Source organism: Curcuma longa, chromosome 10 (assembly GCF_044706935.1).
Source record: "Curcuma longa cultivar G26 ecotype Majalengka, Jawa Barat chromosome 10, ITB_CL_G26_1.1, whole genome shotgun sequence".
Lineage (NCBI taxonomy): Eukaryota > Viridiplantae > Streptophyta > Magnoliopsida > Zingiberales > Zingiberaceae > Curcuma > Curcuma longa.
Genome location: NC_133870.1, coordinates 5,266,832 through 5,280,268, shown reverse-complemented (window position 1 = coordinate 5,280,268; position 13,437 = coordinate 5,266,832). Strand labels below are relative to the sequence as shown.

Here is a 13,437-nt window from a genome sequence, read left to right as displayed (position 1 = left end):
ATCAGTTCAGCCAATGAACAATCATTGTAACAGAGAAACAAACTGGCAGCAGAAGCACATGTTGCAACTGTAAAAGAGGCCTTCATGCAATGGCTCTCTATAGGCAGCAGAAGAGCTTGACAAAGAGAAATGTATTGTTCACTGTTTTAGTTGCTCTGTTTATGTTCTTTGCTCTATCTTTTAGGTGTTTAATCAGCTGTCGACAGTGATAATATTTCTTAGAGAAAATTAATGGTTTGTTTTTAGGAATCATTAAACAAGAACTATATTTGTTAAAGGGGATTTAAACACTTTCAAAGACAATTTAGTAATTCATATATTGGGAAACCAGCCGATGGACAAACTAAACTAGAGCTTTGACTTAAGTCTATATAGGTAAATGTTGTAGTTAGATTAGTCAAGTGATGGGTCAATTCGGTGGACTATGACAGAAATCTTATTGAACGTGCCTATTTAAAAAAAAACAAAACAAAAAAGCAAAGTGAGATGGACTCGCTTTTGGAAGTAAGCAAACAGTCGAAGAGCTTTGAGGCGCACACTTGTGGCTGTCCATGGGACACGTATGTAGGGTCCCCGATAAAGAATCTCTACGGCTGTGGGCTCACCGATAGGATGGGGCCCACAAAAAATTTCTCTTTTAGATGTGACATTGTTATCATTACTTATAAATCTAAAAAAGATTATGGAAAAGTACGTGTCGATTTATTAATTCAACGAAAGCGGCAGATGGAGGTGGGAGGTGGTCCTCTTGCGGCACGTGTATCGCATGTGATCGGCTGCGAGGAGGGGGGCTACGACGCTTGCGGTTATCTGGCAGGATAACGACGTCATTATTTAACGGCGTCAGCTCCGTCAGCCTGGACTTTTCCAGGCGCTTCGTCACCCACGTGGCGGTTTCCGCAGCACCTCCTGTGACGCGATGCAGCGCGCGTGACTCAGATCTCCCGCATACTATAACCTACGCGACCTGCCTGGTGTGCTCCGTACCGAGATGTTCTATGCGAATTCCACGTTGTGAGCGTCGTTTCTTTATAAATAGTGGCTGCGAGGGATCGTTGAGAGACCTACGAAGCGGAGAAGTTCCAGAAGGAGGGAGGAGAACGAGGAGGAGGAAGCGGCGGCTTCGCTGATCAGATTGGGAAGATGTTTGTGGAGAAGTTTCGAGTGGAGAGCCCCAACGTGAGGTATGGGGAGGAGGAGATCGAGTCGGTGTACTACTACGACACGACGGATCTGGTGCACGAGAGCCGGGAGGGTGCCTACCAATGGATCGTACGCCCGAAGAGAGTCCGATATGATTTCAAGACCCAAACTCGCGTCCCCAAGCTCGGGTATCCCTTCTTCCCTTCCGCCTGCTTGAGTTCCGTTTTGATTCGCCTAACGGTGAAAGATGATTTCGTTCTGTTGTGGATTGTAGTGTGATGCTCGTGGGATGGGGTGGGAACAACGGTTCCACCCTCACCGCCGGAGTTATTGCCAACCGAGAGTAAGATTTCGCCAAAAAGTTTGTGAATGTTTTGTTGTTCTTGTCGATTATTAGAATGTTAATCTCGCTTTATGTCCAAATTATTGTTTTTTTTTTGTTTGATTTGGAGGACTTGTTTTGATGGATAGGGGCATCTCTTGGGTAACCAAGGACAAGGTGCAGCAGGCCGACTATTTTGGATCTCTGACCCAAGCTTCTACCATCAGGGTTGGCTCCTACAATGGGGAGGAAATTTATGCCCCTTTCAAGAGTCTCCTTCCTATGGTAAAAAAAAACTCGTCTTTTCTGGTCCAATCTTTTCAAAACAAGTCTTTTTCCCTGCCCAAGAAAAAAAAAATACAGGTTCTTTTGTGAAATTTGTTTTGCCGAATTTCTATCATCAAATTTCAGAACCATGACCTGGTGGGAATTGCGTGTGATAGAAACTGGCTTTTTCATTGAGTTTGTTAGGTTAATCCAGATGATATAGTGTTCGGTGGATGGGATATTAGTAACATGAACATGGCAGATGCCATGGCCAGAGCCAAGGTCCTGGACATAGACCTTCAGAAGCAGCTTAGGCCTTACATGGAGTCCATGGTCCCCTTGCCTGGAATCTTCTACCCCGACTTTGTTGCGGCAAACCAAGGTGCCCGGGCCAACAATGTCCTCAAGGGAACCAAATCGGAGCAAGTCCAACAAATCATCAAGGATATAAGGTGATCTCCTACCTTCGTGTTCCGATCTCATTTCTGAGCAATTAGAATTTAATGGTGTAACTTAGGCGTTACAAACGATTTTACCATTGGTTGTCAGGGAATTCAAGGAGCAGACTAAGGTGGATAAAGTGGTTGTGCTGTGGACGGCTAACACAGAGAGGTATAGCAACGTGATTGTTGGTCTCAACGACACCATGGAGAATCTCATGGCCTCACTCGAGAAGAATGAAGCCGAGATATCTCCTTCCACATTGTATGGTATAGCGTGTGTTCTGGAGAATGTTCCTTACATTAACGGGAGTCCACAAAATACCTTCGTGCCCGGTATGGTGCTCGATCAAAGTGTGCGCTGAAACTTTCGCGACTGATATTTAGAATACCTCATGCTTCTCTTATACTTGTGCAGGGCTCATTGAGATGGCCATTCAAAGAAACAGTCTTATTGGAGGGGATGACTTCAAGAGTGGGCAGACCAAAATGAAATCCGTCTTAGTTGATTTCTTGGTCGGGGCAGGAATCAAGGTATCAAGATTTTATTTTACTATATTTGTATCCATTCCAAATCTAATTAGTTGAATGTGTCTTACATTGAATGCTACAAATAGCCAACATCTATTGTTAGCTACAATCATCTGGGAAACAATGATGGGATGAACCTATCTGCCCCACAAACCTTCCGATCCAAGGAGATCTCAAAGAGCAACGTCGTCGACGACATGGTCTCGAGTAATGGCATCCTCTATGAGCCCGGGGAGCACCCTGATCATGTCATTGTCATCAAGGTAGGTTTCAATGCACAGATCCTTTTGATTATTTATTGGACTACACTACAATGCCCACCCTTTGCTCTATTGCAGTATGTACCATATGTTGGTGACAGCAAGAGGGCTATGGACGAATACACGTCTGAGATATTCATGGGTGGACGGAGCACTATCGTTCTTCACAACACCTGCGAGGATTCCCTCTTGGCAGCTCCCATAATTTTGGATCTAGTCCTGCTTGCTGAACTGAGTACTAGGATTCAGCTTAAGGAGGAGGGAGAAGTAAGTTATTGACATTGTTTCTCATTTGGTAGTCATTTATGCAAAACTGTGAGTGTTTTGCAGGGCAAATTCCACTCTTTCCATCCAGTCTCTGCAATCCTCAGCTACCTTACCAAAGCTCCCCTCGTAAGTAAAATTTATAATTAACTGTCTGCACTTCTATAGTGTGAATTAGTCAAACAATTAGTTCTGCTTTGATTGTCCAAAAGATATTTCTGTGTGAAACAATTTCGGATGATCCGGAACCAGCTCCAAAGTTTGTTGTCTTGTTTTAACTATGGCACACGAATTTTCAACATTAGGAACCTGCATCATTCTTTAACTTGGTGTTATGGCTAACACAGGTTCCCCCCGGCACGCCGGTGGTGAATGCTCTGGCGAAGCAGAGGGCCATGCTGGAGAACATACTCAGGGCTTGCGTTGGCCTGGCTCCTGAGAACAACATGAACCTGGAGTACAAGTGAAACAAAGCATGGAGACTGGGGGAAAATGGGAATGGGCGAGGAAATGTTAGGCATTCATCTCCTCCCCTCTCATGCATCACTGAGAGTAGTGCCTCTTCCTCTGCCTCTCAAGGCAAGAGCTCAGTTTATATCTATCTATCTATCTATATATATATATAATGAATCGCGTGTTTTCGTTGTGTAGTGTGATGGTGGATCGTAAATCATACTTTTAAAGTTTGAATGTCTCCTGTGACGTTGGCTTATTTAATCATAATTTCTGGTTTGCTGTTTGTTCTCTCCAATTTAGATATGAAAGCCAATGAACACTAATGGAGTAGGTTTGAGAGAAAACATCACAATTCTTACTACAACGACGATCGGGGAGGGCGAAGAGAGCTTTACTTGTTGCTATACTCACAGCTCAGGAACAAGTATAGGAGAAACAGCTCCTCTTAAGGTAATGAGCCCATTTCACTAACTGAGCTCACAACTGAATTAGACGATATCGAGGCCGACTCGAACCGAGCAAACTCTAACAACTAGGGGTGCAAACGAATCAATTCGCTTGAACTTGGCATAAGAAGTTGTACATAAACTATGAGCCTTTCTTAGGTGATCCCTCCAAGTGATGAAACAGCACAGCATTTTAATTATGCTTGAACTTGGAATAAGGGGAGTTGCAGTGAATTGAAACAGGTAAAGTTTGTCTTTCTTGAGTATAAGATGGAATCTGCCATTCCAACGATTTTACATGGTCAATCTTATGATTATATGTGACTATATGTAAAAATTATAAATGACTACTAATTATATAAAGTTTGTCCCAGTATAGTATTGGTGGGTGTTGGCATTTAACGGAGACCGGTGGTGCTCATTTAGAGCTAATGAGCCTCCCTTTAAGCTGTATCTCCTCTCCATAAATACCCTCATTAATTTGGGGAATTCAATACGATTTAAATCATTTAATGGAGGCAGGTGGATATAGTGTTTTTATATTGAATTTTCTAATTTCAATAATTTTTATCATCAAATGAAAATTAATTGGAGTTCATATTTTGCAGAAGGATTTTAATTAATAGAATGAAACAGTAGAACAAAAAAGGTGGTGGCTGCTTTAAATAAGGAGGAGCCATACTGCATTCATATCCCTCAACTGGATGCATTCCTCCCTCCCCAACCAATGCATTTAGCATTTGTTGCATCAAATCCACTTCTTCTTCTTCTTCATCAGTAAAAACATATTGATCGATATCGAAAAGCAAGGCTCATGTTGGCCCTCCAATCTAACTAGATTCTTGCTAGCATTTGTGGCCTTTATAAGTAGCTAGCTCAAGCCGATCAAGCACATCCTCCACTGAACAAGGACTAGTTCTCTCACTTCTCTTCTACTGTTACATCGCCCATGGTGTCCTTGCAAACAGCCATCTTCCCCGCGGAGGAGGAGGAGGAGGAAGAAGCCATGCATAGGGCTCGAGAGCCGCACGGTGTCAAGGAAAAGGAAGTCGTCGGCCGCGGAGGCTTCCAAGTCGGCAAAGAAATTAGCTAGAGAGGAGGAAGGGGGAGGTAGTATCACAGAGCTTAACCTCCTCGATGCTCACCCTGAAATCAAGGTGAGTCGTAGAAGTCTAGGATGTCAATTGATGTCATTTTGTTTATACATGATCGATGTGTCACAGTTGGGATGGAGACATTATTCAAAGGTCGACCCTAAAGCAATGAAGGTGAGCTTGGACCTTGACCTCGAGCTCAACTTATCATGCACCCCGTCGAAGAAGACGGGTTGTGCCTTTGAAGGAGGAGAAGAGGAAAGGAGGACGACAGAGGAGGAGGAGGAGATGGTGGCGGCCGTGTGCCTACGGTGCCACATGCTGGTGATGATGACCAAGGTCGCCTTGTCGTGTCCCAATTGCAAGTTTGTGCACTCGCCCGACCAGAGTTCCTCCTTGGCCTTGATCAAGTCGATCGATCTAGGCTCTTTGTGCCACAAGGATTAACAAGAAGTTGTGAGACCACAATTATATCTAATTTTAATGCAAACTAAGTGTACAAATTAACTTGCTTGCCATGGCATATCTATGTTTATGAGAGGATAGATCTTATGGGAGAAATCGAAAAAAAAGGGAAGAGGTGATGCCGATATACATGGTCTCCAAGAACAACAAATGCGAAAATGTGACATCAACAAGGTTTAAATTGAATATTCGATTAAAATCAAATCGAATTAACTAAAATCAAATCTGAATCAAATTTTTTTAACTAACTGAACCAACTAAATTTTCAAATAAAAATTGAACAAATCAAATCAGTAAAATATCAATTAATTCAATTTTCAATCAAAATAATTAAAATTTTTAAATATTATAAAAAATTTATTAATTAATTAAAAATTTATAAATCTACCTACTTAAGAATTTATAAATTATATTTTTTATTTCGATTTATTTAATTTAACTGAATAAAAAATTTTAAAATCAAAACTAAATCGAATTAATTAATTTTTTTTTAAAAATAATTAAAATTTTAAAATGACTGAATTAAATTTTTAAATTCGATCCGTTCGATCAATTTAACTGAATTTTTACTCACCCTAAACAAGAAAAGCAAAAGAAAAGGTAGATTAAGATGGCACAATATTGGATAAAGAGTGAAAACATTGTACAACTTCCACATAAATATGGTGGAGAAAGTCGGGGAAAGGCGATGTCGATCGATTATGAATATGCATACTTGTCCGATCGGTTTCATAACTCGTCCGATCATGAATATCCAAACACTACAAGCACTGGGGCAAATTTGTAGAGGAGTTTTAAGAGACAACACGCTTAAAAGACACATGAAGAACAGACAGTGTGAGAGGCATGTGCATGTAGTGTTCAACGTGCAGTTTTTCTCTTCAGGAGATGTTCGATCTTGAGGGAATTGATCTTTGCAGCAAGTATGAAGTCGTTCTCAGTAAGCCCTCCTGGCATATCGAACAAACAATTATGTTACATGAGTTTTCGATAAATCCAGTAGCGCGAAGTATAACATAGTTTTCGATAAGAACACGCAAGTACCAATCTCATGAAAGTGAATTGGTTTTGCAAGTATGTATCGGTAAGAATTTTCTATTGATTGTCACACCAAGTTACAACCCTAAACCAAAGTGTAGTTAAAGGGAAACTTGCATATATGAAAAGAAATGAGGAAAAACATTTGTCTTGTTGAGGTTCATCTTGTCATAGATTAATCGAGTTTAACCAAAACTTAATCGAGTGTCAAGATGGAGACAGTGATGCACAATTTAACCATTTATGCTTTTGACTAAGGTTTACTATCGAAACATGGGTAGATGCTTACAACCATCCATCAGGCACAAAAAATTGATATTTGACTCACTAATGACATTTTAAAGGAATCATTCATTAGCTTGTCTGTGTGTTCTTTATTTTGGCATTCAACCAAATTTTAATCAAATCTGAGTGCCAAAACATAGTATATAATTCCGAAAAATCAACACAAGGATGTATCGAAACAACTATGAAATGTATCAATAACATATCTTGTCAAAGTGATAGCTCTAAAAACTAAAATTAGAGACTTTTTACGACTATCGTCTAAAGCGAACTGAGAAAGCTTTATTCAGGTGCTGATGCAATATATCAAATATGAAATTTATTTCATTTTTATTGGATTTTCTGTTGGCTTGCAATATATGAAGGTTGTCTTACAAGGCTTTCAGTTGTCTGAATATACGAATTGATGCAGTGGATGATTGACCATTAGAGAATAAACTTGTGAAGTATGCATTATAAAAAATAAAAAAAAATGAACTGACCTATGCGATCTTCTACAGAGAAAACAACGGAAACTAAATGCACCAGTAAAACATTCAACAGAAGGAACTGCTAAGCTTCATGTTAAATGATCAGAAGCATGTACCCTTAAAACTTTCTAGATCGGTGGCCACAAGCAATTTGAAGAAGCCCATTTAACCATGAAAACCGATTTGTTATATAACGATATTAAAACTTACCTACTGAATGAGTCCACAAATCAATTTTGACATTATTCCAACCAACCAGATGAAGATCAGGATGATGACCTGCATAAAGAACATGAGTGTCAGCAGATGCACAAAGAAAATATTTTTTTTAGTAATTTGAAATCATTCATTTTTTTTACAATGACTGACAATAACAATTAGTTCATCCTGACCTTCTAGGGCTTATTTAGTTACATGGGAAAAGAGAGAAAGAGAACAAAGAAAAGTGGAGAAAGAGAGGGAGAGAACAGAAGGAAAGAGGAGTAAAAAATCTTATTTACTAGAAAAAAAAGGAAAAAGGGGAGGGATGAATAGATGATGATAGTGGTGATTGCTGAACGTCACTGATGGACTGCAACCAGAAAATCCAATACTAGCAATCACTAACAATCGGCCAGTGGAGGTCCAACAACTGCGAATGATCTCTGACAACCTGCAGGCAATGGTCTGGTAATCTTCAAAGGTCACTTATTGTTGGTCTGGTGATCGCTGTTGATTGACTAACAGTAGTCTGACGATTGCCGGGGGTTAGGGGTGACATTTTTGTTTTCTTTTTCCAGTCCCTCTGGTTTTGGACAAATCAATTTCAGTGGAAAGCACAGATTGAAAAATTGAATCTCGATTCCTTTCTCTCGGTCAATAAATCCATTTGAGTATTTTCCTATCTTTCTTTTCCTTCTCCTCCACATCCATTTTATATCCCGGCCATTGGCTGACCATCGACCATTGGTAAGACCTCATTGATGAATCCATTCAAATAAATAAGTTTTTCCTATCTTTCCCTTCCCTACTTCTCCAATCCATTTTGTATCCTAGCCATTGGCCAACCACCATTGGACATTGGTAAACATTGGATCTCATGAATGGTTATCATAATGTTGCCAATGTTTTAAAATGAATAGCACATCCCTAGAGTTTCTTAATTCTTGTATTACCTCCAAGCACTGACAGTGTTACTTAATGGAAAGATGACATCGTAAAACATATGGCATGGAGGTGAAAGAATTATAAACAGATTCATATTGGATTGCTAGAATTGCAAAAAGTAAGACAAACATTTAGACTCTAAAAAAAAGTAAGATAAACATGCATGAATTTATAGGAAAATTATTTGTGTAAGTTGTAGAGAAAATTTAGTCCATATCGATACAAAAGAAAATGGTTTTAACACAACCTTCTGCCTCAGCAATTTCTGCCACAAGTTGAAAGAACTCCAATCCTTTCGTAAAGCTCTTCACTTTCCATGATCGGTGTAACTTCAGAATACCTCCTTCAGTTAGCAATCCCCATCCTTGAACCTGTTTTATCAAACAAGCATCAGAAACATGCCTTGTAAAAGTTAAGACAGAATATGAGGTTTGCTAGTGTCCATATTTGAGTTGTAGGATAAATTACTATCAAGAGTATGATTAGCTACACAATACTTCTTGGCTTTATAAACAAAAATAAATAAGTCAGAAGATCATTCTGAACCTGTGCAAGTAGTTCATTAGCTGATTGCTCAGGCATTGCTTGTAAATCCTTTGCATTACACGGCACACATTTCTTGCCAGCTAAATCTGCAGTGATAACGAAAGAATGAAATAAAGATAAATACCCGCCCTGATACAGATTGAAACAAATAGTTCTTGTGGTCTGGAATTCACAACATGAAACAACAAGTATCGATAGAACATGTGACATAACATGGTTCACCATTGCATATCTTCCTAAGAAAACAACTGAATGGGAAAGTAGTAGAGAAGAACAAGTAACATCTTAGACTTCTAATTGGGTCAATTGTCCCACATTGGACATGAAAAAAAGTCTTGAAGTAGGAGGGTCTTTCATAAAAGCTATAAACAAACTTCCACTTGGTCTCCATATCTAAATACATATGTCTGACCTAAACCAGATAAAGAAAAACAATTCTACTTATGTGCGCTTGCATGCTAACTTGTTCTGATAAACAAATAGCAAAGAAGCTTAGTACTGATGACTACAAATTATCAGAGCCAATGATATCCCTCATAATGAGATACTTATGATATGTTCGGTATGTGGAATAAAATCGATAAGGAATAGAATTAGTTATTCTTAGAGAATGGCAGAGGAATATGTATACTTTAGTTAGGTTCATGAAATAAAACAGATGGACCATTCTAATTCCTATGTTTTGTTTGTAAAAATGTTATTCTTTCAATTAAACGACCATGTTCCCCCACTCCTAAATCCACTCAACCTCTCCAACTTGCCCACCCATAAGTCCACTTGATCTACCTAGCTTGCCCACTTGACTCAGCCAGCCTAACTCATTCAGCTCACTAACAATTTATATTTGTTGGAGAATTGAATCAAACAGAAAATTGTGCTAATCAAATGCATGCTCAAATCATACAACCAATTGGAACTACATTAATTGATTTCAATTAGTAGCAGAGCAAATATAAGATAGTGCTGGAACTTGTTACCCATGGAAGATCTTAAGTGTTGATTTATTGACAGATGGCTCCTAAGAAGTAATTCCAGCTACAAAATATATTGAAAAGCATACTACAACGAAGGGGATAGAATGCACAATGGGACTTTGATTATAAATAGGGTGGCAAATCAGGTTAGTTATAGGTGAAAAACTCTTTTGATATGAGGCTTCTAATATCTGCTGCATAACTAATGGCAAACAAGAGTCAATCAAGGATTTATTTGAACATAAATTCTTTTGTCCTTTGCTATAAGGTAACATAGGATAGAGAGAGCTGATACACACCTTGGGACAAAGAACAAGAACTAAATCCACAGATAACTCTCCTATTAGATGGTAGGTTAAGATAGCCTTGTTGCAGTTTGACAACTCCATGAGCTGAACTGCATGTGTCGCTTAAAGCTTTTAGATAAAAAAGAAAAACAAAAAAAAACAAAAGCAAATCTTGGAAGACAAACTTAGAGCTGTAAATAACCTATTAAAGGCTTAGTAATTGTACTGCATGCAATGCTCATGACTTAAAGCAAAAAAAGATAGATTGACATGTATGAAGGAGGTGCAGACCAGATGCAGTATAACGGGCTGAATCACAACTAGGACAAAAGGTAATTCCTTTAGATGTGGAAGTCCACACATTAGAAACATATTGAAGAGGAAAACACATATGTCTGATACTTACAGGAAGTAAGTCTGAAATTTAATGAAACGGATGCTAGTCTATAGAAAATAATAACAAGGATAGTTTCTCATAAACATGACAAGGATAGGAAAGGGATTCAGGTGGAAGTGGAACTACAGCGCCAACTGGTGAAAAAGGAAAAAATGACACTCATAAATGCATCTAGTCCAAATTTCAGCAAAAAAAAAAAAAAACACACACACATCAATAATCTAAGACCACAAAAGTTGATTTGCTGAACTTATATTCACATATTGACTAGGCACACCACACACGAAACCTAAACCTGCGGAATTCCATTGTTGTGCATGTGATTTCCATTGAGTAAACTATCAGGAACTTTACATTGACTCGTACAGTTCACATGGAAACACACACTAGTGACGTCATGAAGACATATCATGTATTGTCCCTAATGCTCTCGTGACGAAAAACACTAAAGAGAAACACACAATAAAGTATGTCTGTGTTACATGTGAGCCAAATCATATGGACAGAACATTTAGAACAGGAAAATGAAACACTCAAAAATGTGATATCCTTCGCTGTGATCTGCATATTCCCCCAACAAGTAACCCTAGCACACATAGCAGAATACAAGTTCGAGGAGCAAACTTGTCTATTTATCTTCACATAGGAATCATCGTTTCCCATACCAAAACACAGGTTGCAAATAATTTCAATCGCAGAAGAAGATAAGAAAAAAAGATGATTTTTTTTCAGGTAACAAAAATGTTTACAGAAAACAAAAAAAAAAGGCAAATAGCAAGGTATATTGTACCATCCATCGGCAAAGAGCGAAGTGGCCCTCGAAAAGGACACCTGCGAAGGAAAGCAAAGAGGGATTTTTGATTATCTCAAATTGACAGTAAGGTGGAAGGGGAAGGGCACTAAGAACCAAACATTGACGAGAGAACAGAAGCGCGTTTGCAGCACACGATTCATTGCTAAAGGATCAGATCGAGATGGGAACGAGTGGCGAGGAGGAAGAACCCACCGAGAAGAAAATGATTATGCGCCGCCGACGAGCGAGGGCACCTGGACGACCGACGCTGGCAAAATTCAAAATAGCTCCTTTTATTTTTTTTAAATCATCGAAGATTATCACTGGCGAATATTCAAAAATAACATGGATTCAATCCCTAGGGTAGCCCGTTCGGTCCCACAAAAATTTCCCACCAGTCATGGACTTAATCCCTGGAGGTGGTCGGTTCGGTCCCACAAAAGTTTCCCACCAGTCAGTTTCATGGACTCAATCCCTGGGGGTGGCCGGTTCAATCCCTGGGAGTGGCCGATTCGGTCCCATAAAAGTTTCCCACCGACCACCAGGGTAAATCGGGAAGCGCGCCGGTTCGGTCCCACAAAAGTTTCCCACCAGTCAGTTTCATGGACTCAATCCCTGAGGGTGACCGATTCAATCCCTAGGGGTGGCCGGTTCGGTCACACAAAAGTTTCTCACCGACCACCAGGGTAAATCGGGAAGCGCATACGACGACCAATCCAGTCAGCATCCTTTGATTGCGTTCCTTATTTGGAAGAAAATTTCTGCAAATATGCCGTAGTTGGGGATCGAACCGTGAATCCCTGGATCACAATCCGGATGTCCTACCGTTGCACCATTGCTCCGAAAAAAAAAAAAAAACTCCTTCATGTTTTTACAATTGCGAAGTAGACCCTTCGACAAGTCAAAGTTTCATCCATTGTAAACCCTAAATTCTACCAATTGTCCACCGACCTACATCACCCTGTCCCCACATTTGGTGGGCCCCACCGACCATGTTATATATTGCTACGTGGAAAATTCTTGTTAATTTATTTTATTATCGTCCATCTCATGACGTCATCTATATTTTGAAGCATTTGTTGAGGGGCCGACTAAGACCAAATTAAAATTTTAAAAATATTATCTCTTTTTTTAAAAAAATTGACACTACAAATATTATACATTTTATTGACTTGGAAAAATATGATGTCAACTTTTTGGACTAGTTTGATGGATATTATTATTTTAACAAAAAGTGAATATTATAATAGTTTTATATTAATTTAATTAAGGAACCTATTCAATAGAAATATTTTGTTCTTATTGCATTTTAATGATAAAAATTAAGATAATTTTTAAAATGCTGCTTCATATTTATTAGGTTTTTGAACATGTTCATCAAAGTTCGATATTAAATAAATTAAGAGACAATAAAGTTTAAAGGATATTTTCAAAATAATCTAAAATCTTAGGTTAATTTATTAAATCATCATCCGCCTAACTTTTAAATTTATCTAAATTATTGCCATGATACACTTATTTTATAAAATATCTTATATTTAACAGATTTTCGTGACTCCTTTACTATATAAACTAGGGGTGAATAAAAATTTAATAAAATCGAATGTATCATTCGAATTTAAAATTTTAATTTGATTATTTAAAATTTTTAATTATTTTTTAATTAAAGTAATTTGGTTCGATTTCGATTTTAAAATTTTTTATTTGATTAAATCAAATAAATTAAATTAATTAAAATAAAAAATAATTTATAAATTTTTAAGTAAGTAAATTTATAAATTTTTAATTATTGATAAATTTTTATAATATTTAA

At 38.3% G+C, this 13,437-nt stretch overlaps 2 protein-coding genes and 1 pseudogene across 3 annotated transcripts; 2 read left to right on the top strand and 1 right to left on the bottom strand.

Annotated features, from left to right (window-relative positions):
• Nucleotides 1–1,069: 1,069 nt before the first annotated feature.
• Nucleotides 1,070–3,873, top strand: LOC141835984 (inositol-3-phosphate synthase). The gene is made up of 10 exons (XM_074723402.1): nt 1,070–1,331; nt 1,418–1,486; nt 1,615–1,750; nt 1,937–2,184; nt 2,282–2,508; nt 2,591–2,706; nt 2,790–2,966; nt 3,042–3,230; nt 3,294–3,356; nt 3,575–3,873. The coding sequence occupies exons 1-10, from the start codon at nt 1,144–1,146 to the stop codon at nt 3,692–3,694; spliced, it is 1,533 nt and encodes a 510-aa protein (XP_074579503.1). The 5' UTR covers nt 1,070–1,143; the 3' UTR covers nt 3,695–3,873.
• Nucleotides 3,874–5,043: 1,170 nt separating this feature from the next.
• LOC141835983 (uncharacterized) lies at nt 5,044–5,754 on the top strand (annotated as a pseudogene).
• Nucleotides 5,755–6,289: 535 nt separating this feature from the next.
• Nucleotides 6,290–11,850, bottom strand: LOC141835982 (pterin-4-alpha-carbinolamine dehydratase 2, mitochondrial). 2 transcript variants are annotated; one of them, XM_074723400.1, is made up of 7 exons: nt 11,744–11,850; nt 11,622–11,662; nt 10,447–10,544; nt 9,174–9,259; nt 8,875–8,998; nt 7,692–7,760; nt 6,290–6,638 (listed from the first exon to the last, which is right to left on the bottom strand). In XM_074723400.1, the coding sequence occupies exons 1-7, from the start codon at nt 11,783–11,785 to the stop codon at nt 6,550–6,552; spliced, it is 549 nt and encodes a 182-aa protein (XP_074579501.1). In that variant the 5' UTR covers nt 11,786–11,850; the 3' UTR covers nt 6,290–6,549. The 2 variants fall into 2 exon arrangements, with proteins under 2 accessions (XP_074579501.1, XP_074579502.1); XM_074723401.1 differs by lacking the exon at nt 11,744–11,850 and having other exon boundaries at nt 10,447–10,539; nt 11,622–11,645.
• Between the last annotated feature and the right edge of the window lie 1,587 nt (nt 11,851–13,437).